The sequence below is a fragment of the Lutra lutra genome, chromosome 10 (assembly GCF_902655055.1).
Source record: "Lutra lutra chromosome 10, mLutLut1.2, whole genome shotgun sequence".
NCBI classification, from domain to species: Eukaryota; Metazoa; Chordata; class Mammalia; order Carnivora; family Mustelidae; genus Lutra; species Lutra lutra.
Genome location: NC_062287.1, coordinates 38,834,496 through 38,861,441, shown reverse-complemented (window position 1 = coordinate 38,861,441; position 26,946 = coordinate 38,834,496). Strand labels below are relative to the sequence as shown.

General features: G+C 44.7%; 1 protein-coding gene and 1 pseudogene across 2 annotated transcripts in view; one reads left to right on the top strand and one right to left on the bottom strand.

Annotated features, from left to right (window-relative positions):
- Positions 1-6,252, top strand: part of FAT3 (FAT atypical cadherin 3) — a 672,146-nt gene extending 665,894 nt beyond the window's left edge. For both annotated transcript variants that reach the window (XM_047692975.1, XM_047692974.1), the window contains one exon: positions 583-6,252. In XM_047692975.1, coding sequence (XP_047548931.1) covers positions 583-1,205 — 623 coding nt within the window. In that variant the 3' untranslated portion in view covers positions 1,206-6,252. The remainder of the gene's footprint in view (positions 1-582) is intronic.
- Positions 6,253-24,167: 17,915 nt separating this feature from the next.
- LOC125079695 (elongation factor 1-alpha 1-like) lies at positions 24,168-25,825 on the bottom strand (annotated as a pseudogene).
- Positions 25,826-26,946: the final 1,121 nt, after the last annotated feature.

Genomic DNA, 26,946 nt, shown 5'->3' with positions numbered 1-26,946 from the left:
CATTTCACTTCCACGTTTTGAATTGCTGAGTTCGTTCTTCCCCGTCCCTCTCCCTCCGTCCCTTCCGGGGGTTCTTTGATCTGCATTTTGCATGTTCCAGGTGTCTTGTGTGCTTGGCATTGGAAGCAAGAGTCCCACCAGCATCCCTCCCCTGCCCTCCCCACCGTGTGTGTCCTTCATCCGTTTGCAGCACATCTCCCTGCCTTCCGGGGACCAGAGTAGGGCCCACACCCCTCCTCTCTCCGGAAGCATGCTGCCAGCCTTGCTTTACATTTAGCATATAGAAAGGAAGAGAGGCTAGCAGGGAGGGGGTGCGGGAACCGGGTTTACTCTACATGCCCTGGTAGGCCATCCCTTGTGGCACCAGGCACCCTCTCTCTGAGTCGCCATCGCCTCACTGTCTAGGAAGCCGGAGCATGGTGGGTCCCTGATAGAGCCCTAGAAGGAGCATGCACGGGACCTCGGAGTCTTAGCGTCTCTGGGATGTTAATTGCATGTCAGCTCCCCGTGTCCATTCCTTTTCCGAGCCCTGTCCCAGCTTGGGTCTGGAGGAAATTGACCGTCACGACTTTTCTCCCACAGCCTATCACTGGGACACCTCCGACTGGATGCCCGGGGCCCGCCTGTCGGACATAGAAGAAGTGCCCAACTATGAGAACCAGGAGGGAGGGTCGGCCCAGCAAGGCAGCACGCGGGAGCTAGAGAGCGATTACTACCTGGGCGGCTATGACATCGACAGCGAGTACCCTCCCCCGCACGAGGAGGAGTTCCTGAACCAGGACCAGCTGCCCCCGCCCCTGCCTGAGGACTTCCCAGACCAGTATGAGGCCCTGCCGCCCTCCCAGCCTGTGTCACTGGCCAGCACACTGAGCCCCGACTGCAGGAGGAGGCCCCAGTTCCACCCCAGCCAGTACCTCCCTCCCCATACATTCCCCAACGACACGGATTTGGCGGGCCCACCTGCCGCCTGTGAATTTAGTACTTTTGCGGTGGGCTTGAACCAGGGCGCGGAGACGGCAGGCCCCGCCGACAGCGCGTCTCTATCCTTGCACAATTCCAGAGGCACCTCGTCCTCGGATGTGTCGGCCGGCTGTGGCTTTGACGACTCCGAAGCCGCCATGAGTGACTACCAGAGCGTGGGAGAGCTCAGCCTCGCCAGCCTGCACATACCCTTCCTCGAGACTCAGCACCAGACCCAAGTGTAGACAGCGTGCCTGCCCAGGGCCCTCGGCGCAGTCCGGGGCCAAACCGCGGGAAGGAGGTGGGGCTCGCATCTGCACGGCCAGCAGCAGGACGGAAACAGGGACTTGCCCCCGGGGAACTTCTTCACGAGTCCCGTGGTCACGGGCAAGCTCCTGTCCAGCTGGGTGAAAAGAAAAGGCTCCGAGAGTTTCTTAGCGGGGACGGATAGCCTTGCAGTAGGTACCTGCGTTCACGACCAAGCACGGGCACCGAGTTTCTACAGGGGTAATAAACCACCTGCTGGGTTATACAGCCCACCTCATATGGCTTTGTGCAGTATTGGGACCCGGGAAGGGTTACAGCAGCAGAGCGGGCAGTATTAGTACTGGCAACGAGCAAAGACGCATTGTTGCATGTCATTTTGAGCCAATGGGGGGAGGGGATGAAAACAGTAGTTATGATGGTTGGAAAAGTTAGTCTCTTAGGGGAAAGAAAAGAGAAACACATATTATTAAAAAAAAAAAAAAACAACAAAAGAAAATGGGCTGAAGCCTTTAAAGTCAACTCTATTTTTTTTTAATAAGCTGTCCAGTTTTCAGCTATAAAATTAGGTTTGGGTAACATGGTTTGTATGCTTAGTTATTTTCGTTTGTTTGTGTTAAGCATCCCATATAATATAGTTGGGCTTTATGATCTTTGAGAAAGGTATCAATGGAAGGAATGTGAGGATACTTGGGCTTGATTTTGGGGGTCGGGGAGAAGGTTAACATTGTTCCAACATTAGAAAGAATGTGATTATCTGTTTTTGTGTTTTCCAGTAAATATTCCTGGCCATAGCTACAACTTTAATATTACTGCAGAAATTGGCTTTTGTTCTGAGGATCAAGGAAGAAAAAAAAAAGTGTATTTTGATACACTGTTCTCTACAATGAGAGGAATTAGAGGTATAAGCAGAATTCAAATTCAGGGGGAAAAGGGAAAAGTATACTTTCAAAGTTTTCAGCTGGATAATCACAGTTCTTGATAATGCAGATAAAATCCAAGTGTTATTTTAAATCCGTAGCATCATCACTATAAATGCAATTATGTTTGCAAAAAGAAGAAAGTAGAGTAGTTCTCGTGTATAGAGTATAGTAGTGTGTGTGTCTGGGCCTATATACAATTATGTGCTTGCACTCCATAAGGCTGCTCTTGAGGAAAGCAAAAGTGAAGGTTTTAGGAGAAGGACCGTGTTTAAAAATCCTGCCAGAGGCAGACCTTCCAATTTCTCTGATCTCTACAATGTTAGAGAAACACCAAATGCCATATTTTGCTCCGGTTCACTTAACTTTATTTTGGTATTGCCATTTATGGTGACTTAAAACTGTGTTTTTGAAGAAATAATATTTTGTTACAGTTTTCCAGAATGAAACTCTTATTTGAAAGATGTGTAATGTTTAATTACACCTCCCCGGGGTTCTCCTCTCTCCTGACGTGTGGGCTTCGGCCAAGAGTTTCCCAAATTGACAGGAGAATCATTCCAGCAGAAATACGGTAACCCCATCCTCGAGGCTGAAACTTACCAAGTTGAGTGACTCTCCTCTTTTGCTTCAATCAGATTATGGCTGCGTGCACAGCAGCCGTGGTAAATAAATGCATATTTGCACTATCTGCTTCATGAGCAAATCTCTGTGTCCACGGTTTCTGGTGGCATATGGCATTGGTGTGTCGACTGTTCTGTCCTGGTTCTGTGTCTCATCTGCACAGACATATTTTTAGTTGCTTCCATTGTGTTTAGTCCACTGCTTTGTGGGAGTCAGTGTTTCTGAAGCTCGTTTCAAAAACAAGCAAAAAAATTCCTCTTCATTCCAAGCTTCCTGAGTTCAGGATACGCTTCACAGATTTTCCAGCTCTTCTTCTCTCCCCGTCTCTTGGTCGGACCTCCTCGTGGAAGCATTATCCGCACTCTGGTCTTGAAATAAATGAAATTTCACTGAGGCTGCTTTTGAGAATAGAGTCTCTGGTATTTTTCTTAGGTAAGAAGCACATTTGCAAGAATCACGGAGAAAATGATGAGCTAATGGTCTAGAATAGAATCACTGCTATACTTTTAATAATGCAATGACATAGAAACCATCAAAGTAAAACCAACAATTCATTTCTTGCCCCCAGGAAATATTGGAACAAGATTAATGCCGATGAGTCCCTACTGCTTACACAGCTTCTCCTCCAGGGAGAACGCCTGACTGACACGGTAATGAAGGAATAAATAGAACCCTAATGCGATTGTGAAGTCACCCAAGAAAATTGTGCCCACTCTTTTCACTTTGACCTATATAAAATACCTCTTTTTTCAGCATATCTTCCCCTGATTTTCTGCAGTAGAGCTCTGTGGCTAAGTGTACACCAGACAAGCATGTGTTATGTTTTGATTCATTACCTTTAAGCACATGGTATCTTTTCACTTGGGGGATAGTTGGTTTTCCCTGTAGGTTACAGAACTGCTTGCAGTCAGGCCAGCATGGAACTTGGTGGGGTCACCACTGATCCAAGGAGCTGGAAGGGTCCTTAAAATCTGCTTGTCTAATCCCCTTCCCTTTTTTATTTTTTTATGAAAGAGGAAACATGACCAGAGAGAGGAAAGGACTTGCCCAAGCTCATGCAGGGACCAGAACCCGTCATTTGGCTAATATTCTTTCTATATAAAATTGTTCACCACTAAACCTCTGTGGACGTGGTATCTGCCTGCTTCTGCTGGACCATCCGACATCTCATACTCCTGCTTTGGAATATGCTAGCAAAGAGAATTCATGGAGATTATTTCTCTGGAAGCCTTAGGATCTCAAGTTTCCTTGCAGCCACCCCCAGTAAGGATGTAGTTTCAGAATTCACACATTTCTTTGGACACTTATCAAAATGCTACTTTTACCAAATGAATGTTTTCTAAAATGAGGATGGAATGTTAATTACAGAATGGAACTCAGACCAGGCATCAGTTATAGTGAGACTTTGATTACAGTGTTACCTACTGGATGCAGTTCTGTTTTTCTTTTTTTCGCCCTCCCCTTCCCAGTCCTGCTGTTTGTTCCTCTCCCCTCCTCCCCTCCGCCATGATGAACCACATGGAAAATATGTAAGCCAGTCAGTGTCTTGACTTTTTTTCGATCACGTATGTGCTACCTCCGAGGAGCCATTTTCCATAGTCTGTTGTGGGCACTTTACCTGTATTACACACATTCTTGTGAGGTTGAGAGTAGCTGGACTGGACCTTTGATGTTTGTCATGTAGCGAGCGGAAGCTATGAGGCTGTAAAAGATGAATAGAGTAGGTGTTCATATGCTTTCTTCTGCAAGCATTTTGCTGCTGAGTTCCATTCCACGCCAGCTTTCCATTTACTCATGTCCTGCCCATTCGTGAAATGCCATTGTAGAAGACAGTGGGAAGAACGGGTCAAGTCTATGCATTTGAGGTTTACCCTATCAGACAATCAGTCAGAAGACCTGGAACGGGCATTTAGCATGCATTCCTGGGACTTATCTGGAACTGCCATTGAGAATCACTAGCACAGCCTGAAAAAGAAGCAGGTAAAAAAGATAGACACCACTGGCCATCGACTACTTACTTCCCACCCTGTCCCCGTCCCCTCCCCCCACCCGCTACCCCCACTAATGCTGTGTCTACGTCATCAAAGTCGGGAACTGAGAAGAGAGATAACCACAGGGAATCATGTGAGACCCAGACAACACTTCCCTGTGAACGAATTCGGGAAGATCTGATGTTCATTTTGCATGGGCTGCCCAGTTAACTGTCTGGTTTCTTCACACTTCTGCCCTCCCAGTGCACAGGTTTTGCTAAAAGTCATTAGGCTTGCATGTTTTATATTTTTCACTTCCAACCATGAGAAAGGGAGATTTGAAGAGGTGCTGCTTCAGAGTTCTCATTTTGTGTGGTCTGTGAGAAGGCGGTTACGTGTTTAGGCTGGTGTTCGTCCCGTGACATTCAACTGCACATTTTTCTGGTGGAAATCCACAAAGGCTTTGAGCTTCGGGTTGCATAATTCTAGGGTTTAAAGCCACCATTTGTGGGTTTGACATCAGTTAATACTTAGCCAGCTGGCTAAGAGGTAGGAAAAGTAAGATTTTCTTTCCTTACGTAATAATGAAAAGCAATAATTACAAGTATGTAATATTACACAAAGGCCATAATTAGTCTCTTTCAGTGTTGAAGATGCACTAGAGAATCGTATAGTCCATTCAAAGTGTGTTTGGACCCATTGGTATGGACCGTAGCACCCTTTCCGGCAAACAAATACCAGAATTGCTACTACTTGACAACTTTCTGAGCCCATACTACTGCATTTCAGGAGGTGACAAATGTGTTCAGGAAATGGAAGCACTGTATCAGAGAGATTGTCTTGTAAATTTACCTGTTACAAACAGGCTGGTTTGTAAAAGATGTATGTTTTGGTGTTTAAAATGTTTATAGAATTGTATATAACGGTTTCAATTTTCCAGGCTTTTTGTAGATACTGTATTTGATGCCTATCAGGATGCTTTAATTTGGGGGATCGAGTATAATTCTAAGTCACCCATGCTATTGGTCTGCAAACTTTTAAGGTAACTCCATGCACACAAACAAACACACAGGACTTTAGATTTGAAAAGGATGTTTTTTAATCATTTCAAAATGTACTGTAATCTTTTTGGGGTTCTACTGTTTTCGTTTAACTTTCTCTGTTTCCAAGAAAATGTTTGTATTGACATTTTTTTTAAAAAGTGTGTTTTGCCCAGTGACTAAGTATCTGATTTTTATGCCATTTCAGGTTCAGATGAAGTATGTCATTTCTTTACACACACACACACACACACACACACACACGCACATGTGAACTCCCCTAAACTTGCACACACACCACACACCAAACCTTATGCAAAGGGGAAAGCTAGCACTTCAAGTGAGCCTTGTCCCTTACAGATGGATTGTTTCTGCATATATTGCTGTTGGCAGTACTCAGTCTTGTGTTCTTTTTCTAAAAAAAAAAAAAGAAAAGAAAAGAAAGAAAGAACAGAACAACAACAAAAAGACAGCCCAAAAAAACAAAACAAAACAAAACAAAACAAAAAAACCCAACAGTGTACAGGTTTGTAATTGCCAAAATTTGATGGTTAAAACAAGTTTTCAAGTAAAAAGAAAAAAAACAAAACTAGCAATTGTGTTGACCCTTTTTAAGTGTTTTCTTTTATTCGCCTTCAGTTACTGGCTCCGTTGGAACTTGGGCGGTCCTATTTTGCCAGGGGATGTTTTCTCCAGAGACTTCTTATCTCCAGAAATACTTCCATTGATTCTGGTGTACACGTGTTGGAATCCTAAGTAGCTTCTTACTGGGCACATACCCCACATCTGGGATTTGCCCTGATGAGAAGGAACACAGTCCTGTGGACTTGGAAAAACAGGGGCTGTGGAGTCACTCATCTCTGCAGAAATGTCTCCTATATACCTCCCCACACCTTCTAGGCAGCTTCTCCAGTACTGGGCTCCCCAAACAAAAACAAAAACAAACAAAAAATCCTAAAGTTTAAAACACAATTAGCACTTGAGGTTTCTGCCAGAAAGCTCTAGAAAGTTTTTCACACGGAGCCAAAGTCAAAGGATATACAGAAGTTGGGATGGGGGACAATTTGATATTTTGAAGAGGCAGTGACCTTACAAGAGGTTAGTTGGAGACCAGGAAGGACTCCAGAAGGGCACCCTCTGTTTTGCCTTGGTGAGGGAGGGCCGGCAGGCCGGGAGAACAGCCCTGTCTGAGCCCCAGCAGCAATAAGCCCTACCCCCCAACCCACCCTCGGAAAAAGTAAATGCTAAACCCCTGGGTAAGAGAAAGGGAGCACCAATTTAGCACATTAGGCCACTTCCATGGTATAAATACTCCAACCATGGCTGATTTCACCCTACTCAGGTAATGTAAAGAGGCTCACGAATTCCCGAAAGTCAAGCCAACCCTGGCTCACGCAAGCCAGTCTGAGCCAAGTCATGTCTTCATTGTCTTTGGTTCCAGTACAATCCCGGCCCTCCGCTAAATAGACTTGATTGAAAATTTCATTGATGTTGTCTACCATGAAATCTCCTGGACCTCATCAGTCCTCCCTCATCTTGCTGGATTGGGTAACAGCAATGAGAAGGATTTCCAGAGAGGTGGATGTTGAAAATACTCCAAGTCTTTTGCCTTTCAAGCCAACAGCACAGTGATAGGGTCATGAATTGAGCACCAGGAAAATATTCATGTCTGGGTCTTTCATGTGGCAACCCTTAGAAGAAAGATAATTTGTTTACATCTCCATCCGTGCCTCAAAAATGATAGCAATCCAGAGACGTCACTTAAGAAATAACACAGGTCCATTCTGTTGGGGAAACAGAAGAAGAAAAAGGCTTTTCCTGTCTGTAATCATTCTCTGCTGGTTCTCTGAGGTAGAGGGGTCAGGTCCTAGCTTGGACCTAGGTCTCCATGGAAAGGTCACTTCTTTTTCTGTGCCCAGGTCAGGGGTCCCCAGCGCTACTCCTGATCTGGATGATACCCTTGGACCCAGGACTTGGTATATAGTCATACTCACGGCTATGAAATATTGCCAACCAGGGGAGCTCATTAGATATTTAGCTATATTTATAAACTCTATTTTTAATATTTATGTATATATAAAATATTTATAAACTGTATTTATAAATTCCAAGGTTTTTTTGGAGGCTAGGGTCACCTACAGCCTCTGCCTGGGATGTACTGAAATTCCAGACTCCCAGAAGAAATGCAGGTGTTCGGCATTAATGGTAGGGAAGTGGGGAGCCCCTCCCTAAGTTCCATTCCCAGACACGAGCCAAGAGCCCACCTGTTAACAAGGGTTTTCAGAGGATAGTATCAGACCTGCTGGTCCCTGCAGAGTCCCTCTGAAATTTTCTTCTTTTTTAAATGTTATTTATTTATTTATTTATTTGAGAGAGAAAAAGAGAGATGAGGGTCAGAGGGAGAACAGACTCCCCACGGAGCAGGGAGCAGATGTGGGACTCAATCCTGGATTGAGTCACCCATGGACCCCTGAAATTTCTACCAAATGGACACTCCTCTGTTTCTCCAAACTCATAGTAATTAATAATTTGCATTTTTCATGGGACCCTCCAGGTGGCCTGCACAGTACTGCTCTTCAACTCTTTATCCAACCTTCTCCTTGGAAACAAAGAATTGCAGCAACATAAATTCTGCCACAACCTCCTGGGTGAATGCAAGCTGGTCATTAGAATGATGCTATTCAATGGTGATTTGAGCAAAAATTATCATCATCAGTCCAAGCTTTGGATAACTGCTAGTTTGGGTGCATGGCAGAGTAGTTTCCCCACCTACATCTACATCTTGAAGCATTTTGGCCCATTTCTCAAATTCTTCCATTTTTGTCCCCATTCTTTTTTTTTTTTTTTTTTTTTTGTAAGCTCTGCATGCAATGTGGGGCTTGAACTCATGACCCTGAGATCAAGAGTCACATGCTCTGCTAATCCAGCCAGGTAGCCCTTGTGTCCATTATTTTACTTGTTAAATTCTAATGAATTTTTAGCCAATTATGCCCATTTCATACTGTCTTTAATAAGAAGGTTTGGAACAGCCTTAATATCTAACAATAAATAATAACTTGGAACAAACTGGCACAAAAATTAGAACAGCCTAACAAGCCGAGCAGGAACAAGTGCCTTAAAAATAGAAAATTCTAGAACTTTTTTTTTAGTGTTCCCTTAATTATTTGTACTGTGGCCCGCCCTTCCTTCCTTCCTTCCTTCCTTCCTTCCTTCCTTCCTCATTTTCTCTTATTCCAAACCAGTGCAAGTTCTTTACAAAGAAGAAAATGAAGACAGGGAACAGAAGGTCATAAAGAACCCCTATATGTCTCCAAAAACAGTTGTTATTATTATCATTAATATTATTCTTTCATATCATTCTATGTAGATACCCATTAACACATTTTTTAAAGGAGAATCTTTATGAATTTACTTTTGGGAATTTTTTTAAAATATTACTCCAGTAGGGCACCTGGGTGGCTCAGTCGTTAAGCCTCTGCCTTTGGCTCAGGTCAGCCTTCAGCTCAGGTCATGATCCCAGGGTCCCGGGACTCCCTGCTCAGCGGGAAGCCTGTTTCTCCCTGTCCCATTCCCCCTGCTTGTGTTCCTTCTCTCACTGTCTCTATCAAATAAATAAATTAAATCTTTAAAAAAAATATTACCCCAATAGATGACTACTTTCTCATGAAAAGACAAAAACAAAAAAGGCATCCAAACAAGGCATGAAAGTTCCCTTCACTCCACAACTGACATTCCCACATCTCTTCTACCTTCAAAATATCACTTCTTTAAATATGGAGGGGACATTTTCAGCACTTTATATGCAAATAATCCTCTATTAAGTACCCTTCTGTGATCTTCCCTGATGATTTCCTTTTTATGGCTTCTGATCTGACAGCCCTCTCTTTGGCCCATAGGATTCTACCAGATTCAAGCACCTTTTCAGGCTTCAGGAAATCCTGCATTGTTTGCCAAATGTGCCCTCTCGTTTTGTGCCTTTACTGCCTGACATTGAATTAGCAGTTAAGTTTAGGGAACCCACAATCCACTAAGCCAGAACAGTACAGATTTTAACTCCAATCCCAAGCAGGAAGAGACATCGGAATAGAGAATTTACAGTTCATTGGTGAATATTTCCTTAGAGTAAATACCTTTTCTTCCCCCTTCAACCTCTTCATGGTAAAAGATCCAGATGATGGAGACTCCCTGTATATGTACAAATACATATATGTAGATGGGAGGAAGAGATATAATGGGATCTAATTGTCCAGAAACTTGCTATGTTTGCCTAACTATCTACCTTAAACGTCTTAGCTGTTAGTGCTATATTCTTAATGTTTCTTAATGTTTGCATTGTTTTCCATATGACGGTCATTCCATAATTTATTTAATCATGCCATTATTGATGGACTGTTTTGCTCTTTGGATATTAAAGATAATGCTCCCATGCATATCATTTTGCCAAAGTGCACATGTGTTAGTTTTTCTGAAGGATAGATTTCTGGAAGCCAGAATTTTTATCCAAGAGCATGTCCCTTTTTAAGTCCAAGAATTTCTCCTATTTTAATTTGCCTTCAAAATGGTTTATCAACTAATAATCCTATCAGTAGTTACACATAATATGTAGAAAACAATGTAACTCACTCTGTCCACCCAGTCCATGGAGTTGGCCCCATGTTCCAGAGCCATGTGGAGCTCTAGAGTTCTTTGGAGATCCTAGGTTGAAGACTGCTATGGCAGGCTCCCACCACCTTGAGAACTGACCTCGTAAGTCCCTACTTCCGTAGACATGTCAAGTGTGCTACTCGTCTGTGGGACAGGGCTCTCAGAGGAGGGCCGAGAGCTGGCTGGCAGAATCACCAAGAACTCATTCTTTCTGAGACACTAAATATCCAGCTCTCAGGCCCTCCACTGGGACAAGGATATCCAGGAAGGATAAACATGACTAAGAAAAACATAAGCAGATTCTATAAAGACTGAATACCGAGGGCCCTATACCAACAGGTCATATCTGAACAATCATTTTTCCACAACTGTTAGTCTTGAAGTTGTTTGTCTCTGAGCTGTAGAATAACTCAAAGGAATCCTTAAAACGTGAAGCTCCTTATGAGCTTCCATCAGTCAAAAACAAAGAAGGACCATTATGTATCGCTTTGGAAGCTGTGCAATTAGGGTCTACCTCCTTGCTCCTCAAATTGTGGTCCAGAGACCAGCAGCATCAATCTCACCAGAGAGCATGCTAGAAATACAGAATCTCAGACCCGTGGAGTCAGAATCCGCAGGTTAACAAGTTTTCCAGGCAATTCATATGTATGCACATTCGTGTCTGGGAAGTGCAGCCAGATTCTTGACTTGGACTCTGATACATACTAGCCATGTGAACTTGAGTGAGTTACTTAATCCCCCTGTACTTGAGCTGCATAACCTAGAAGATAGGTAGCTTACAAGAACACAGTGAGGGAGTGCATGCAAAGAGCTTGGTACAATGTCTGACCCATAACAAGCACTCAAATAGTAGCCACATACCGTTTTTCCTAATTTCCATCCAGGTTCCACTGTGCAGAAGGGGCTTTAATCATTTCCAAGGGTCCCATCTCATCTGGCTACTGGAGAAACCGTTCAGTTCATAATGATTGAAACTATTAATAAAAAAGAAAAATCCTTTGAGTTCAAGCTCAGGCTTTCTCTGGAGTCACGCTTTCGGTGCATGATCAAGCCTTGTATTTAAATAAATGTGTTTTACACAGATGGGAGGGACAGAGCTTTGATGCCGCTGCCTATACCTACCGAGGTTCACCGTTCCTCTCGTCCTGGCATTTCCTAATGAAGCTGAGTCCCTGATCAATGCCAGGTCCTACTTCTTGAGACAGAGATTTTTAAGGCTGTATCATTTCTGTGACCCAGAAAGAATTGGCATTTAACTGGGTCACGAAGGAATTCAGTGACAGGTGACGAGATGTTGGTGTGGGGGAAGGCTCACGGTGGGCATGCTTGTTCTAAATGGTAGGAAATTGACTCTGAGAAGAATGAGATTGAAATGACCAAAAGGGCAGCAACTTCTGGGACAAAACTGAAAGGCCGTGATAAGATTTACCGTGTAAATAATTCACCTCGCACAGAAAAAGGCTCAGGCTCTGAGCACAAAGGGACTTCTTCACATTCCAGAATATAATTAATTAAGAATTCAGGATACAAGGTAATTAGAGGAACCGTAACCTGGAGGCATGCTGCTGAATTATTCTGATCTGATCATTTTTAACAACGAGAAAATTTAATTTTCCCATCATGTGGCATAGATTTTAAATTCGGGTAATGTGAAAAGGAGTGTTCATACAGTGCAGTCAGCAAATTAAACTATTTCTTTTGATTTGATTTTCCAGCAAAAATCAGCATCACGTGATTGAATCTAAATCATGGACATGATTGTCAGAGCTGGAAGATACTTGAGAGGAAAATGTACAAATTACAATTGAGTCTCCTGTCTTAACACTAAGCTGCCTGTGTTGCTCCCTTTGTAATGTGTGTGTGTGTGTGTGTGTGTGTGTGTGTGTGTGTGTGTGTGTGTGTGTGAATCTATTGCATTATTTGATGTTATGATCTGGGGCAAGGGGGATGAATAAATTATTCCTATATATAATGGAGGCGATGTCAAGCTACCAACAAATTACACTCACTTTCTTTGACAGGAGGAGGCTGTCAACACTTTTTATCTCCAATTAGTACTCATAGAGTTAAAAGTGAAGAGCCAAATTTATTTTTTCTGATGAACCCAGCATTCATCGATGCCGCAATCTATTGTACTTGAATTACCCATTTTTCACATTATTTCAGGCATTGCTTATTTAAATATTTCTAAGTGTACTTGTGATGCTTTTTATTAATGCATCAATTATCCAGTGTGCATTTTCAAGCTATTACAGTGATTTCCCAAATATCTATTGCCTCATTTTATACCTATAAAATCCCTACTTTAATTGCGCTATCAAGATTTCCGAAGGCCTCACCCAAAGCATAGTTTTGGTTTCAGAGAGACTGGGTCTGACTCCTTCTGTTGCAGGTTGAAATGTGTTCCTTAAAAAGATATGTTAAAGTCCTAGCCTTGGGATGCCTGGGTGGCCCAGTGTTTTAAGCATTGGACTCTTGATTTCAGCTCAGGTCATGATCTCATCATCCTGGGATCAAGCCCTGCATCCGGCTCTGCACTCAGTGGAGAGTCTGCTGGAGATTCTCTCTCCCTCTTCCTCCACCCCTTCCTGCCTGCTCCTTCCCCGTCTCTAATAGATAAATAAATCTTAAAAAAAAAAAAAAAAAATCCTAGCCTTGGGAACTTAAGAAAGTGACCTTATTTGGAAATAGGGTCATTGCAGATATAAGCAAGTTAAAACAAAGTGACACTGGATTAGGGTGGTGCCTAACCCAATAGAACTGTTCTCTTCAGAAGAAGAAGGAGGAGGAAGGGGAGGAGAGGGAGGAGGAGGGGGAGGGAATGAGGGACTGGAGGAGGGGGAAGAAGAAGAGAAGGAGGAAGAGAGGGAGGAGAAACCACACACACAAAAGGGAGAACACCATGTGGAGGTGGAGACAGACTGAAGGGACAGGTCTCAAGCCAAGGAACCCCAGGGATTGTCATAACCACCAGAAACTAGGAGAGAAGGTCGGAACAGATCTTTCCTCAGAAAATTCCAGGAGAAACCAACTATGCTGACACTTGGATTTTGAAAACTGACGTTAACTGACCAAATCTACAGAGCTGGGGTGGCGGTTATGTGAGAAGCCTCCAGCGGGTGCCAATAGTATAAGTGTCACCACATGCTGTTTCCTCAGTTCAAGGAGCCTGGACGCAAGAAGCCAGGTAGAGATAAACAACCCTGTCCTCCTCAGACAAAAAGGCCTCATCCATTTTTCCTTTTTGACTGACAAGCAACAAAAGCAATACAAAATAAGCTCTAAATAAGGGGAGATAATATGAAATAAGAGGAGACTTCACCATCCTTCTACCACACTAGTGATCTCTGTTTTTATTTTCCATTTATTTTATTTTCCATCGTTACTTTGCAGGAACACAGCCGTTCATTTGCATAATTTCTCACAGCTGTAATTGCAATATTGACATCATTTTTACATTCCAATTCTATTCTCTCACTCTGTGTATTTAGGTATTTTTCTTGCATTTGCAAGTCATCATATTTAAGTTGGAATGATTTGCTTTCCTTATATTTGAGGTCCCTGGATGAGCTCAAGGCAGATAGAACTTCTCCTAAGCTTGGAGAGCTGATGGGGTAGAAGGTAGGAACCCTTCACCTGCTGAGGCTGGTAATCACGGAAGCCCCCTTCGCCTGGCACATCCCCAGATGGTGGACCTGTCCACCAGGAGGGAGGTCTTATGTAGAGAACGAAAGGCCTTGGAAGACCTGGAAGCCAGGGTCCAGTCCCCTGCTGGTCACAAGGAATGGATGCTTTCCAAAATGTCATGCCTTACTCTCCAGAGGCAATTGCTATGCTGGGAGGACTTTCTTTTTTCTTTTTTAAAGATTTTATTTATTTACCTGACAGAGATCACAAGTAGGCAGAGAGACAGAAGGAAGCAGGCTCCCTGCCCAGCAAAGAGCCCAATATGGGGCTCGATCCCAGAACTCTGGGAGTCATGACCTGAGCCAAAGGCAGCGGCTTTAACCCACTAAGCCACCCAGGTGCCTCCTGGGAGGACTTTCTTGAAAGTGCTTTTGCTGAGAAAACACAGCACACTCTTGGGCATTTGGTTTATTTGGTGTGGCAGAAGGAAGTTATGGAGCTCCGAAACACCCCTAAGCCACCACTTGGTATGCCGGCCAATCACCTGTGTAGCCTCAGGGGTTGCCTGGAAGAACCAGCCCTTTGCTGGCACCATCACTAGACCACGAACCCTCATGCTCCTTCGATTAGTCAGGGTTACCAAGAGAAACAGAACCAACAGGAAGTGTGTGTATGTAGAGAGATTCATTTTAAGGAACTGGCTCACGTGGCTATGGAGGTTCTGTGGCTCCAAAGTCTTACAAGGTGGGGTTAAGTCAGGCCAGGAGTCTGGAGGCTCAGGGAAGAGCTTCTGTTCAAGTCCAAATGCAGTGTGCTGACAGAATTCCTTCTTGCTCTGGGGAGCTCAGTCTTTGTTTTCTGAAGACCCTCAGCTAGTTAGACGAGACCCACCCATATTATGGAGAGCAGTCTGTTTTACTCAAAGTCCACTGATTTAAATGTTAATCTCAGGGAGCCTAGTGGCTCAGTTGTTAATCGTCTGCTTTCAGCTCAGGTCCTGGGACTGAGTATCAGTCCAGACCAGTATCAGGCTCCCTGCTCAGCAGACACCCTGCTTCTCCCTCTCCCACTCCCCTTCTTGTGTTCCCTCTCTGTCTCTTCCTCTCTGTCAAATAAATAAATAAAATCTTTAAAAATAATAATGATAACAAATAAATAAATAAATGTTAATCTCATCTAAAACACCTTCAGAACATAACATTTGAGGAGCACCTTGTGGCTTAGTTGGTAGAGCATGAAACTCTTGATCTTGGGGTTGTGAGTTCTAGCCCCACAGTGGGTGCAGAGATCACTTAAAAATAAAATCTTTTAAAAAAAGAAAGTAATATTTGACCAAAATAATGTTTGACCAAATACATTTTTATTTTTTTTTTAAAGATTTTATTTATTTATTTGACAGAGAGATCACAAGCAGGCAGAGAGGCAGGCAGAGAGAGAGGAGGAAGCAGGCTCCCTGCTGAGCAGAGAGCCTGATGCGGGGCTCGATCCCAGGACTCTGAGATCATGACCTGAGCCGAAGGCAGCGGCCTAACCCACTGAGCCACCCAGGCGCCCCCAAATACATTTTATTTTAATGGTAAAAGTAATCTATACATATTTTAAATCAGAAGACAAAGAAGAGGGGTGCCTGGGTGGCTCAGTGGGTTAAAGTCTCTGCCTTCAGCTCAGGTCATTTCCTTATATTTGCTTTCCTTATATTTGAAAGGAAATATAAGGGGATTGAGCCCCGCATAAGGCTCTCTGCTTGGCGGGGAGCCTGCTTCCCTTCCTCTCTTTCTGTCTCTCTGCCTACTTGTGATCTCTGTCAAATAAATAAATAAAACCTTAAAAAAAAAAAGAAGACAAAGAAGAAAGCTAAAATCTTTCCTATCTCCAACATACTTCCATATATATATTAATATATAATAATAATCCCAAAGCTAATGACTTGATGCACATCCTTCCAGCCTTTTTTCTATAATGAGATGTAAATATTTGAAACTTGTTATACAAATACAGGATCCAACTGCATACACTCTTCTGATATTTGCTTTTTCCATTTCCCATAATCTGTACATTCTTTTAGCAGCTGCATACTACTTTGCTGTATGGAAGCACTCTAATTTACTTAGTAGTCCTCTTAGCGATGGATATTTTGCATTATTTGCAGTTTGGGACCGTCACAAACAACACCGCAGTGTATATTGTTGAACATATCTTAGCAATTCTGTACAAGCCTATTGTACAATAAAGATCTAGTAATGAAAAAGTTGTATCAAAGGATATACCCGCTTGAGATATTGTTGGATATTGTCAAATTAATAGATGCTTAAGAAGTGCTCGTTGAGTTGATTTGAAAAGACAGAGTCCTAAAGCAAAGACCAGCAGAGAAGGAAAGGAAAGAGAAAAGGAAGGAAAGAAGAGAGATTAGGAAAGACGGTAGAAAATGTTTTGATACTAATTGCATTTGGCTGAGCTGCTGCTGTAGACAATACATTGTATCCATGAGACAAGTTCCAAGAAGACAGGCTGTTTTGTCCTTGATACAACCCAGTCCAGCCTGATAAAAAGAAGATGCCAGATAGATAAATATTTGTTGGATAATGGTATAAAGAAAACCAAGACCCACTGAGTTTAAGGGAAATAAGATATGAAAAAAGATATTGTGCATTTTAGGTACTCAGTACATGGTAGCTGCTTTTATAATAGCAGATACAAAATCATGCTGGCACAGAGCATTGGAATAGTGAGCAAATCCTAGTTTGCTGCTTGCAGAGCATATGACCTCCCATTGCCTCATATGGGGCGTCCTTGGTCGAGGGACATCATTTAGAAAAAGTGGGATTCAGCTTCCATGCTTGGATTGAAATCAACACCAGGACATGGTCAAGTATCCGAGAATGGCATATTTTGGAGTAAGCCTGGCAAGGGATCCCGAAAGACTTGAGGGTGGCCTCGGGCTCCGTTTTTATTTCTGAGGCTCTGGTTGCTAGCTTTATGTGGCTCAGAGGGAGGAACACAAATGTTTTCTTCTGTACAATTTCCTCCTACAATGAAGCCACCCGTTCTCATCATGGTATTAAAGGAAAGTGGCACGAGGGCTGTATAGGTTCCGCCACACGCCCTGTAGCTGTGGCAATTACACCATTTTGGATAATTGTCTTGTAATTGCTGCTGTGATTTAAAATCTAATGCTACCCTCCAATTGTTCTGATGTCTTTTCATGAATAATGCAATCGTCCTGGGAGCCCTCTGCCAGTTTCTCATTCAGATTGGCCCTGTGTTTGAGTTATGCACCATTGTCTTACCCACCATTGTCTCACAAAGCTAATGTGGCGGAGACAGTACAGGGAATAATTAGGACTTGGCTAATTATGGGAAATGGGAACATGAGTGAGTAAGGTAAGAAGTTTTTCCTCTGAAAATATTTCCAAGCCCCAGCTGGCCTGCAGGTAAACAGGAAGAGGGCCTGAGTCTACTGCTTTCTCCAAATGCTGGGCATGCTTGTTCTGTCTGATGGGGCAAGATCTTCCTTTTCAGAACAGAAGGCAAACAGATTTTTCCATAGGGTGACTTCTCTCAGTGGTGTTGTGTTGTCATCATTAAATGCAAACAGCTCTGTAAACATGAACTGGTGCCTCTCCCTACAAGGCCAAAATACCAATTGTTTAAATGAATGGGCAATGACAGCTTGGGTGTCTGTTTCTGGAATCTGGGCCTTGGTTTAATAGAACCAGAAGAAATCGACTCTGTGTTCAGACAAATGACAATAGAGTCATTTTAGAGTTTCAATTTAGCTTCTAGCCAGGGAAGGGACCCTCAGTCTGATGGAGACTAGATCATTAATTTCCATGTCAGGTGACATGAGGCCCTCACTTCTGGGCCCTCTGAGCTTTAATGAGAGGTGGAGTTTCCCTGACCACCTAGCAGGGAATGGCAGTATCAGGTCACGTCTATCCACTGTGGGGTTTTGCATTAGGGCCCATCCTAAGTTTCTGAGTCAGCTCAGAGCCTGACTTTCTCATTTAGAGGAAAGGCATTCACGTGGGTACTTCATGGCTCCCCGCTGCCCTGACATCAAGGCCCACCCATCTTGGCATTCCCCATCGGCCCACCTGCCATACTGTCCTCCCGGCTCCTGCTCCCTTCTGGGCCTTTGTACGTGCTTTTCTTTAGAGGTTGATATTTCCAAGAACTGTTTTAATTCCTCAAGCTCTGTCATTGGCCCCTTGCGTTCTTCCATAGCCTCCTGAGGTTAGCCATACCAGAGGTTTCTCACGTGATATTACAGTGTTCTATTTATGTATCTTCCTTGCCAGACTAGGAGGTCTGGGTAGGCAGGACTAATGGTCCCATCCAGCTCAATCATGTCTGTGATCAATGGACATCTGGAAAATAACAAGATGAATAAATCAATAGTGATTCCCTGTCCTCCTGGTCTTCGTAGCTGAGGTAAGCAGAGTTTCCTCAGTGTCCAGGGTCCGGGGTGAGCAGCTACAGCCCAGACTGCTGAGAGGCCCAGCCCAGTGATTTCCGGGTGTCAGCCCAGAAGCAGCCCCCCCTTCAAGCACTCACAGAACACCCAAGGAGCAGGTCGGGAGCTGCCGAGCCTCCCCGCATGGGCCTGGGGAGATGGGCTTTCAGACGCCTAGACCAGAAGAGTCTGACAGAAGAACAGACTGGAATCTGGCAGCCAGGGAGCCTCCCTGTGTGTCCGACACCATTGGGTCGCTCTGCCGCAGGGGCTGTCGGGAATGGAGACAGGGGTGGGGCGCAGCAGGCTTCCCCCTGAGAGGGTTATCTAGGGACAGTGAGGAAACTTCCAGCACTGATCTACCCCTAGAGGGAAAGCTGCTGTCCCAAAGCAAGGCAGGATTTCCCCAGAAGAGGATGGGGTTGCTGAATCAGACAGGAGGGGTCCAGGAGCCGGTGGGCCCAAGGACTTCACGGTGCATTCTGATGTGATCTATGGTCTACAGGATAGTTTATTCTACACAGTAGAGGGGGTTGTTTAATATCTGAAGTCCCCTAATTGGGACGACACCCTCGAGAGGTGGTTGTTTAATGTCCCACAGGGGCGGAGGGGCTGTGGGTGGGGGGTGGGATGCCTGTCACCGGGAGCCTCGGGCAGGCCTCAACCCTATTTATCTCCAGTTAGCACAGGGAGTTTTGTTGTTTGTCCTAAGGGATTTTAGGAGAGATTTTTCAGTGAAATGAGTCCAGGTGGTGTCTCTAACATATGAGTTACTACCTAGGCAATTTGCTGGTTAAACAGGGGAGCCCAGAAGGGGCTCGAAGCCTCTACCCTTTGAAGTGGCAGCCAGGGCCTCAGGACTCCATCCTACATGGAGTCATTTTCCGAGGATCCTGTCCCGCACTAGAAGCCTTGCTTGAGCCCTCCACCAAATGCCGTCATCTCCCTGCGTGCAAACTGCTGGTCGGGTTTGCAAGGACAGATCGCTGAGACTCCAAACTGCACAGCTGTCATGCCTGTTCTAGGCCTTTCAACGGAAGCATGTGGGGGAGAATTCCGCCTGAGGCTTGCCTCACTATACCCGCCTGTCTCAGGGGTGGGTGCGGGGAGATCAAACAACAGGACACGTCCCACACCTGCCAACAAAGAACCTCATCATCATGACTGAGAGAGGGCCCTCGGATCCGTTTGCAACACTGTGTTAAGGACTAAACGAGGGGGACTTAGACCAGCAGGAATATTTCTCAGGCCAACTGGCAAAGCTCTTATGTACTGGTCTGAACTGTGACAGTCAGACTTAGGTGCAAAATCTCAGCTAATGCTGGCAGCCCTTGGCATCACTGCACAGAAATGTTATCAGAGTTTCTAATGAGACAAGATTCCCCCTCCTACCAGCCACATTTCCTCCCATCCCGGTGAGGAATTACTGAGTAGAGAACACAGCAGTTGGGAGGGTTAATAAAGATATTTTTAGTTTTCTTTTCTTTTCTTTTTTTTTTAAAGATTTTATTTATTTGACAGACAGAGATCACAAGTAGCAGAGAGGCAGGCAGAGAGGCAAGGGGGAGCCGGGAAACAGGCTCCCTGTACAGCAGGGAGCCCGATGCAGGGCTCGATCCCATGACCCTGAGATCATGACCTGAGCCAAAGGCAGAGACTAACCACTGAGCCACCCAGGTGCCCCTAGTTTTTTCAAATTGAATTTTTCAAATTGAATTTTTCAAAGCATTTTTAAGAAACAAGCCTCAGAACCGTGATCATTCTTGAGAATGAAAGTAAGTTGGCATTCACGCTCATTCACAGACTTTAACACACATGTTGACACTCATTCATTCACTATTCAACAAATATTTATTGAGGACTTATCAGAAACCCAGACCCAGCAAAGTTAGGATCTCAGTTCCCTGATCGCTTTCAGCCAAACTGTGGAGGTGAGTTACAGAATCCTTAAGAAAGAGCTCTGAGGACAAAAGGGTCTAGTCATTTTGCAAGGTCGCAGGAGGGAGTGGGGAAGGGCAAGGCAAGTGATCTGCACTCTCTCCCCACCAAAGCTTTGCGACAAGCCTGTCTCCCCAAGCCAGGAAGGATGGCCTTTGATGGCACTGACTGGCTTGAGGTGCTCCAGGACCCATCAGGCAGATCTGTGCTGACAACAGCTGGAACTTGATGGTTTCCCCAGCCTCACAGACAGCTGAGTTTCTTGATGCCTGATGTGGTGACAGCTCTGATGGGCTATCCTGCTATTATTTCTAGGTTGTGCAGGGTCTGGGGTTTCCCTAGATAGTCACACTTGAGAGGGAGCCGACTCTACAGGCATGGACAGGTGATGTGATTGATTAGTGAGAAGAGGCCACCACACTCCTAGTCTAAATCTTGAACATCAAAGTCTCAGGAAAGGGCAGGGAGTGATCTTCCCAAACTGGCTTCAGAAAAAGGACTGCATGGGAAGAAGTAAAACTTTCACTGTTTGCTGACGACACGATACTCTATATAGAAAATCCTCAAGACTCCACCAAAAAAAAGTATTAGAACTGATCAATGAATTCACTAAGGTTTCAGGATACAAAATCAGTACATGGAAATCTGTTGTATTTCCACACATTTTTAACAAAGCAGCAGAAAGAGAAATCCATAAAACAATTCCATTTATAATTACAACAAAAATAATAAAATATTTGGGAATAAACTTAACCAAGGAAGTGAAAGACCTGTGAAAACTATGAAACATTAGTGAAAGAAATTAAAGATGACACAAACAAATGGAAACATATTCCATGCTCATGGATTAGAAGAGCAAATGCTGTAAGAATGTCCCTGCTACCCAAAGCAAACTACAGATTTAATCCAATCCCCATCAAAGTACCAACAGCATTTTTCATAGAAATAGAACAAGACTCCTAAAATTTGTGTGGAACAAAAGACTCTGAAGGGCCAAAGCAATCTTGAAAAAGAAGAACACTGGAGGTATCACAATCCCAGATTTCAAGATACACTACAAAAAAAAAAAAAAAAAAGTATGGTACTGGCACAAAAATAGACACATAGAGAGCCCAGAAATAAACCCATGTCAGTTCATCTTCTGCAAAGAAGCCGAGAATATGCAAGAGGAAAAAGATAGTCTCCTTAACCAGTGGTATTGGGAACATTGGACTGCAAGATGCAGAAGAATGAAACTGAGCCACTTTCTACATCATACACAAAAATAAACTCAAAATGGATTAAGGACCTGACACCTAAAACCATAGAAGAGAGCACAGGGAGTAACTTCTCTGACATTGACCATACCAACTTCTTTCTAGATCTGTCTCCTGGGGCAAGGGAAACAAATGTAAAAATAACCTATCGAGACTCAAAATAAAAGGCTTCTGCACAGCAAAGGAAAAAAATCAACAAAACTAAAAGACAACCTATGGAATGGAGAAGATATTTGCAAATGACATATCTGATAAAGAGTTAATATCCAAAGTATATAAAGAACTTATACAACTCAAAACCAAAAAGCAAATAATGCAATTCAAAAATGGGCAGAAGACGTGAATAGGCATTTCCTCAAAGACAATCACATGGCCAATAGACCTATGAAAAGACACTCAACCTCACTCATCATCAGGGAAATGCAAATCAAAACCACAATGAGATACCACCTCACACCTGGCTGAATGACTTAAAATAAAACACACAAGAAGCAATAATGTAGGTGAGGATGGGAGAAGTAGGAACCCTCATGCGTTGTTGGTGGGAATGCAAACCAGTGCAGCCCCTGTGGAAAACAGTATGGATGTTTCCCAGAAAATTAAAAAGAGCACTGGATACTTACCCCCAAAATATGAAAATACTAATTCAAAAAGATACCTGTTCCCTATGTTTATTGCAGCATTATTTACAATAGCCAAATGATGGAAGCAGCCCAAGTGTCCATCAACTGATGAATAGATAAAGATGTGGTGTATACACATCTACACAATGGAATATCATTCAGCCACAGAAAACAATGAAATTTTGCCACACGCAAAATTGGATCTAGAATTTAATGCTAAGTGAAGTAAGTCCATCAGAGAAGGTAAATACCATAAGATGTCACTGATATATGGAATTTAAGAAAGAAAACCCACCAAGAAGAGACAAACTAAGAAACAGATTCTAAACCTCAAAGAACTGAGGTTACCAGAGGGGAAAGGGGTGAAAAATGAGGGAAATAGCTGAAGGGGATTAATGGTAATATACTGCGATGACCACTGAGTAATGTATAGAAGTGTTGAATCATATTGTATACCTGAAATATAATATGGCATGTTAACTATACTGGAATTAAGATAAGAAAAGATTCCACAGTTCTCCCAGACCCTGACACATTTTAAGTGTAAAACGAATGGTTTTCCCAATAGATAACTGATGGCAATCACATAATTGATTTCATTACCCTCCAGCAGGAAAGATCCATATGCTTGTCCTAGCTCCTTCCAGTAGATGCTTAAGGGCAAGGGATTCTGCTTCCATGTTTTAAGGAATCCCCTGATTACTTGAGCCTCTCCCTTCTCTCCACCCCAGGATCTTAATTGGCAACCCGCCCTTGTCTTTCATAAAAGCTCTACCATTCCACCTTTCACAGAAGACCTACCATTCCAAATCCTCAGGCCCCAAACCCAGATATCAGCTTTGACTTCTACATACCACACATGCAATCTTTAGGAATGTATCAGTTTGTAAAGATTTTTGGAAATTCTACAAAACATTTGGAACTTCTCACCACTTAACTCCCCCCTGGTCCGAGTCACCACTTGCTTGGATTGTTGGAACAGCCTCTACTGTGCTGTCTTTCATGATCTCCTCCCCACCTCTACCGTTCTCTTGGCTCACTTTCTTCAGGCATTTGATGTTTGCTTCTATCTCTAACAACGTCAAGGCCATGGGGTGAGAACAGCATCTGGCTCATGCTAAGTGCTGGTATTGGATAAATGGACAAGGAACATACCCCCAGCAGACCCTGGGGACCTGACTCCTAGTATATGTTGAACAAGCATATAATTTAGCTTAGGGTCCATGAGATGTTAACCTGTTCCATGTAAAAAGTTAGGGAACAAAGGCCACTGAGTTATATCTGTTCACTCCTCACCCTCCAGGCATATTATAAATCTGACCTAGACTACCATGTGGGGCAACAGCTTGAGCCCAAGCTTCCAACTGAGCTGCTTGGAGTTCCCACCCCACTCTTGGCTGAGTGATCTTGACATGTCCTGACCTATCAGGGTCTGCATAACAGAGCACCTAGCAGCAGGAACCACACAGTAATGCTGGACTAACCCACTGGCACTACCGAGATCCTGTTCTACGCCATTGTGAGTATACTTTTCACATCCCAGAACAATTTAGCCTCCCTGGAGGGAGGACAGGCCAGAAGTGACTAAGTCTGAGGGAAATGAGAAAAGCTGGGATAGAGATGTGGCTGAGAATGAGGTAGAGGGTCCTGAATCATCACAGCCCAGGGCATAAATGCTTTGCCGCCAATGGGTTTTAAATCATAGTTCATTAGCCTACCTAGAGGTTCCCTGTTTACTTCTTTCGAAGAAAGAAGTAACCAGGACAGTTACTTCAGTTTTTATTAATCTTATTCAGTAGGTACATAAAATTCTATTTTTATGGTGGAAGATTGCTGTAGAATCTGCATGCTTCACTTCTTGCTGGCTTTTACCATGGCCGTGGTGACCTTGCCAGCCCTAGAGGACTTCACTGCCTTAATAACTTAATAACTCCCATGGCCACTGTTGTTCTCCTGCCCCACATGGCAAGCAGCCTAAAAGAGGAAGAATGAGGTTTCTGGAAAGTGGTACGGAAGGAGATGCTCCTTAGCCCGTGCCTCCCTGCCAAAGGAGACAATGCTTTCTTCCCGTGACTCAGTAGTAACCTGACTTACCTAGAGGTGGGGACTCCGAGAAGGTCTCTGTGCATATGGTCTTGCCAGGGGCCACCTGCACAATGGCGTCAATCACAACAGACTTCAGGGCCTTGGGGCTGTCCTCGAGCTTCCAGCCCGAGCACCGGTCAATCTTTGCCCTCCGTTCAGCAAACTGGCAGGAGATGTGAGCTGTATGGTGGTCCGGCAGGGGACTAGAGCCATTGTGGATCTGCCTGGGGTGATTTAAGACAATCACCTGTGCTAGAAAGCTGGCAGCCTCCATGTGGGGTGGAGGGGGAAAGGAGTGGAGGGGAGGGGGTTGGATCGTTCTTGCTGTTCCGGCATGAATCCACGGTGAATGTCCTTTATAGACACATTCTTCACATTGAAACCCATGTTGTCACTAGGCAGGGCCTCACGATGCCATCTCCCGACTTGACCTCTGTGGTGAGGTTCATAGGGGCAAAGGTGACCAACGTGCCAGGTTTCAGGAAGCTTGTCTCCACGAACTCCACAAGCACGGTGCCAATGCCTGTCCCAGAGAAGTCAGAGTTGTCCCACACACCTCTGCCTCCGGAGAACTGACTTCTCCAGAGGTCCCTTGGTTCTGGATTCAAGGACAAAGGACCACCTACAGAGCCGGTATGAAGCACCAAATGGACTGGGAAGCATTTAAATGACCTAATTTGGAAATGCCAGGTGCTCTTAGACTTTGAATCCTAGCTCAGAAGCTATGGATTCAAGTCGGAATGCGAGCCCTGGCCATCACACACCAGAGCTCCTTCCTAACTTTTCCTCATTTCGGAGTGAACAGTCCCCTCTGCCCAGCCCAGCCGTGCCCAGGGTTCCTGCCTCCTAGTGAAATTCTCCTCTAGTTCCACAAATGAGCTTCTAGTCCTTCCTGGAGCCCAAGGAGGCCCCTGGGGGCAGACTGCTTTACCTGGGATGTGCCAGAGATCATGTTCTTGAAGTCCCTGTGAACTGGGGCATCGATGATGGTGATGCAGTACTTGCCAGTCTCAAAATTCCAGAGCTGAGATGTTGATGGTGATGCCATGCTCTCTCTCTGCCCTCAGCTTGCCCAGCACCCAGCCATATTTGAAGGAGCCCTTGTCCATCTGGAGAGGGGTAGTGTGCATTGATGGCAAGCAGACAAGTTGATCACAGCCAACTTCCGGACACCTTGACTTGCGCGTGCACCCTGCTTTCCGCACTCTGCAACTAGACCCACCCAGAGATGGGACGGACCCCAACCCCTGCTATTCCTAGCCAGAGTGGGTGCCTTACCTCAGCTGCCTCCTTGTCAAACTTCTCCATGGTTCTCTTATCGATAACCCCACACTTGTCGAAAAGGTGCCCAGTGGTGGTGGACTTGCTGGAGTCACATTGTTGCCAATGACAACAATATTGAAATGGGTCTTCTCTTTGCCCATGGCTGAGGCTTCACGAGTCCCTGCTGGACAGACTGTGGGAGTGGATGAGGCCAAAGCATTCCAAGCCTGCCTCCTCTTTCCTTTATTTCCCTCTACACTGCTTGGGTCCAGCACTCCTTTTCACGTCAAAGCCTAGCCCAGAGTCCAGGACAGGGTGGCAGGTGTAAGCTGACAAGTAACACTGACCCCGCCTAGGCTCACATGCGGGGATGTGTCCCAGGGCCCTGCTGGGCATTTCCAAGCTGTTCTACCTCATCCTTTCTCCTATGTGGGCCTTCCCCAGAATACCAAGTCTCAGCCAATCTCTACCCCTTCAACCGCACCCCCACCCCCTCCTGCTCACTTCTAGTGAAAGAGACCCTGATGCTCTCTGGTTTGCAGCTAGTCCCCTTGAGTCCTCACCTTAAAGAAAAAGAGGCAAACTTGATCCAAGGACCAGCAAGAATGACAGTAGCTGTGAAGGCAGAGAACATCTTGCATCTTGCTTTTGTAAAGCTCGCACCGGACCCTCCTTCTGGCTCCCACCAAATCTGAAACCACAGCTAACCGCTTAGAAAATGCCACTCCCTAACCCCAGGCCCAATTTGGGAGACTTTGACCTTGACTGATTGGGTGTTTGGATGAAGAAAGTCTGGGTGAGGCTCCCTAATGCTTTTTAAAGTAGACTTGCTGGGCATGTGGAGTGGGAGGGGGGAGGGCTGGATATGAGAAAAAAGAAAATATACAATACAGGTGCATAGGACCAGACTTGAGCAGGTGCTCCCTCAAGACTAAGGGCAGAGGGGTCATGGCTTTTCATTCATTCATTCATTCCTTCATTCAGCATTTATTGAGGAGTACAGCATCCAACACTGTTCAGAATGAGGACCCCCAAATTAGGAAGCACTCATGGCCTCTCTTTTGAGAAGCTCTTGGGCCCCTGGAGAGATGGCAGTCCCTTCTGGGTCTCCTCCAAGTCAGCGGTCCAGAATCGCTTAAAGAGGGGGCTGCTTGGATTGCATTGAGACTGGCTGTGGCTGTTTGGAGCCTTCTCCGAGGCCAGGTATGCCCTCATCCTTCCCCTGGGAGGTCCTTGGCAGAGCTCCGTCACACACAGTAAACGCTCCCTTGTTCCCCCAGCC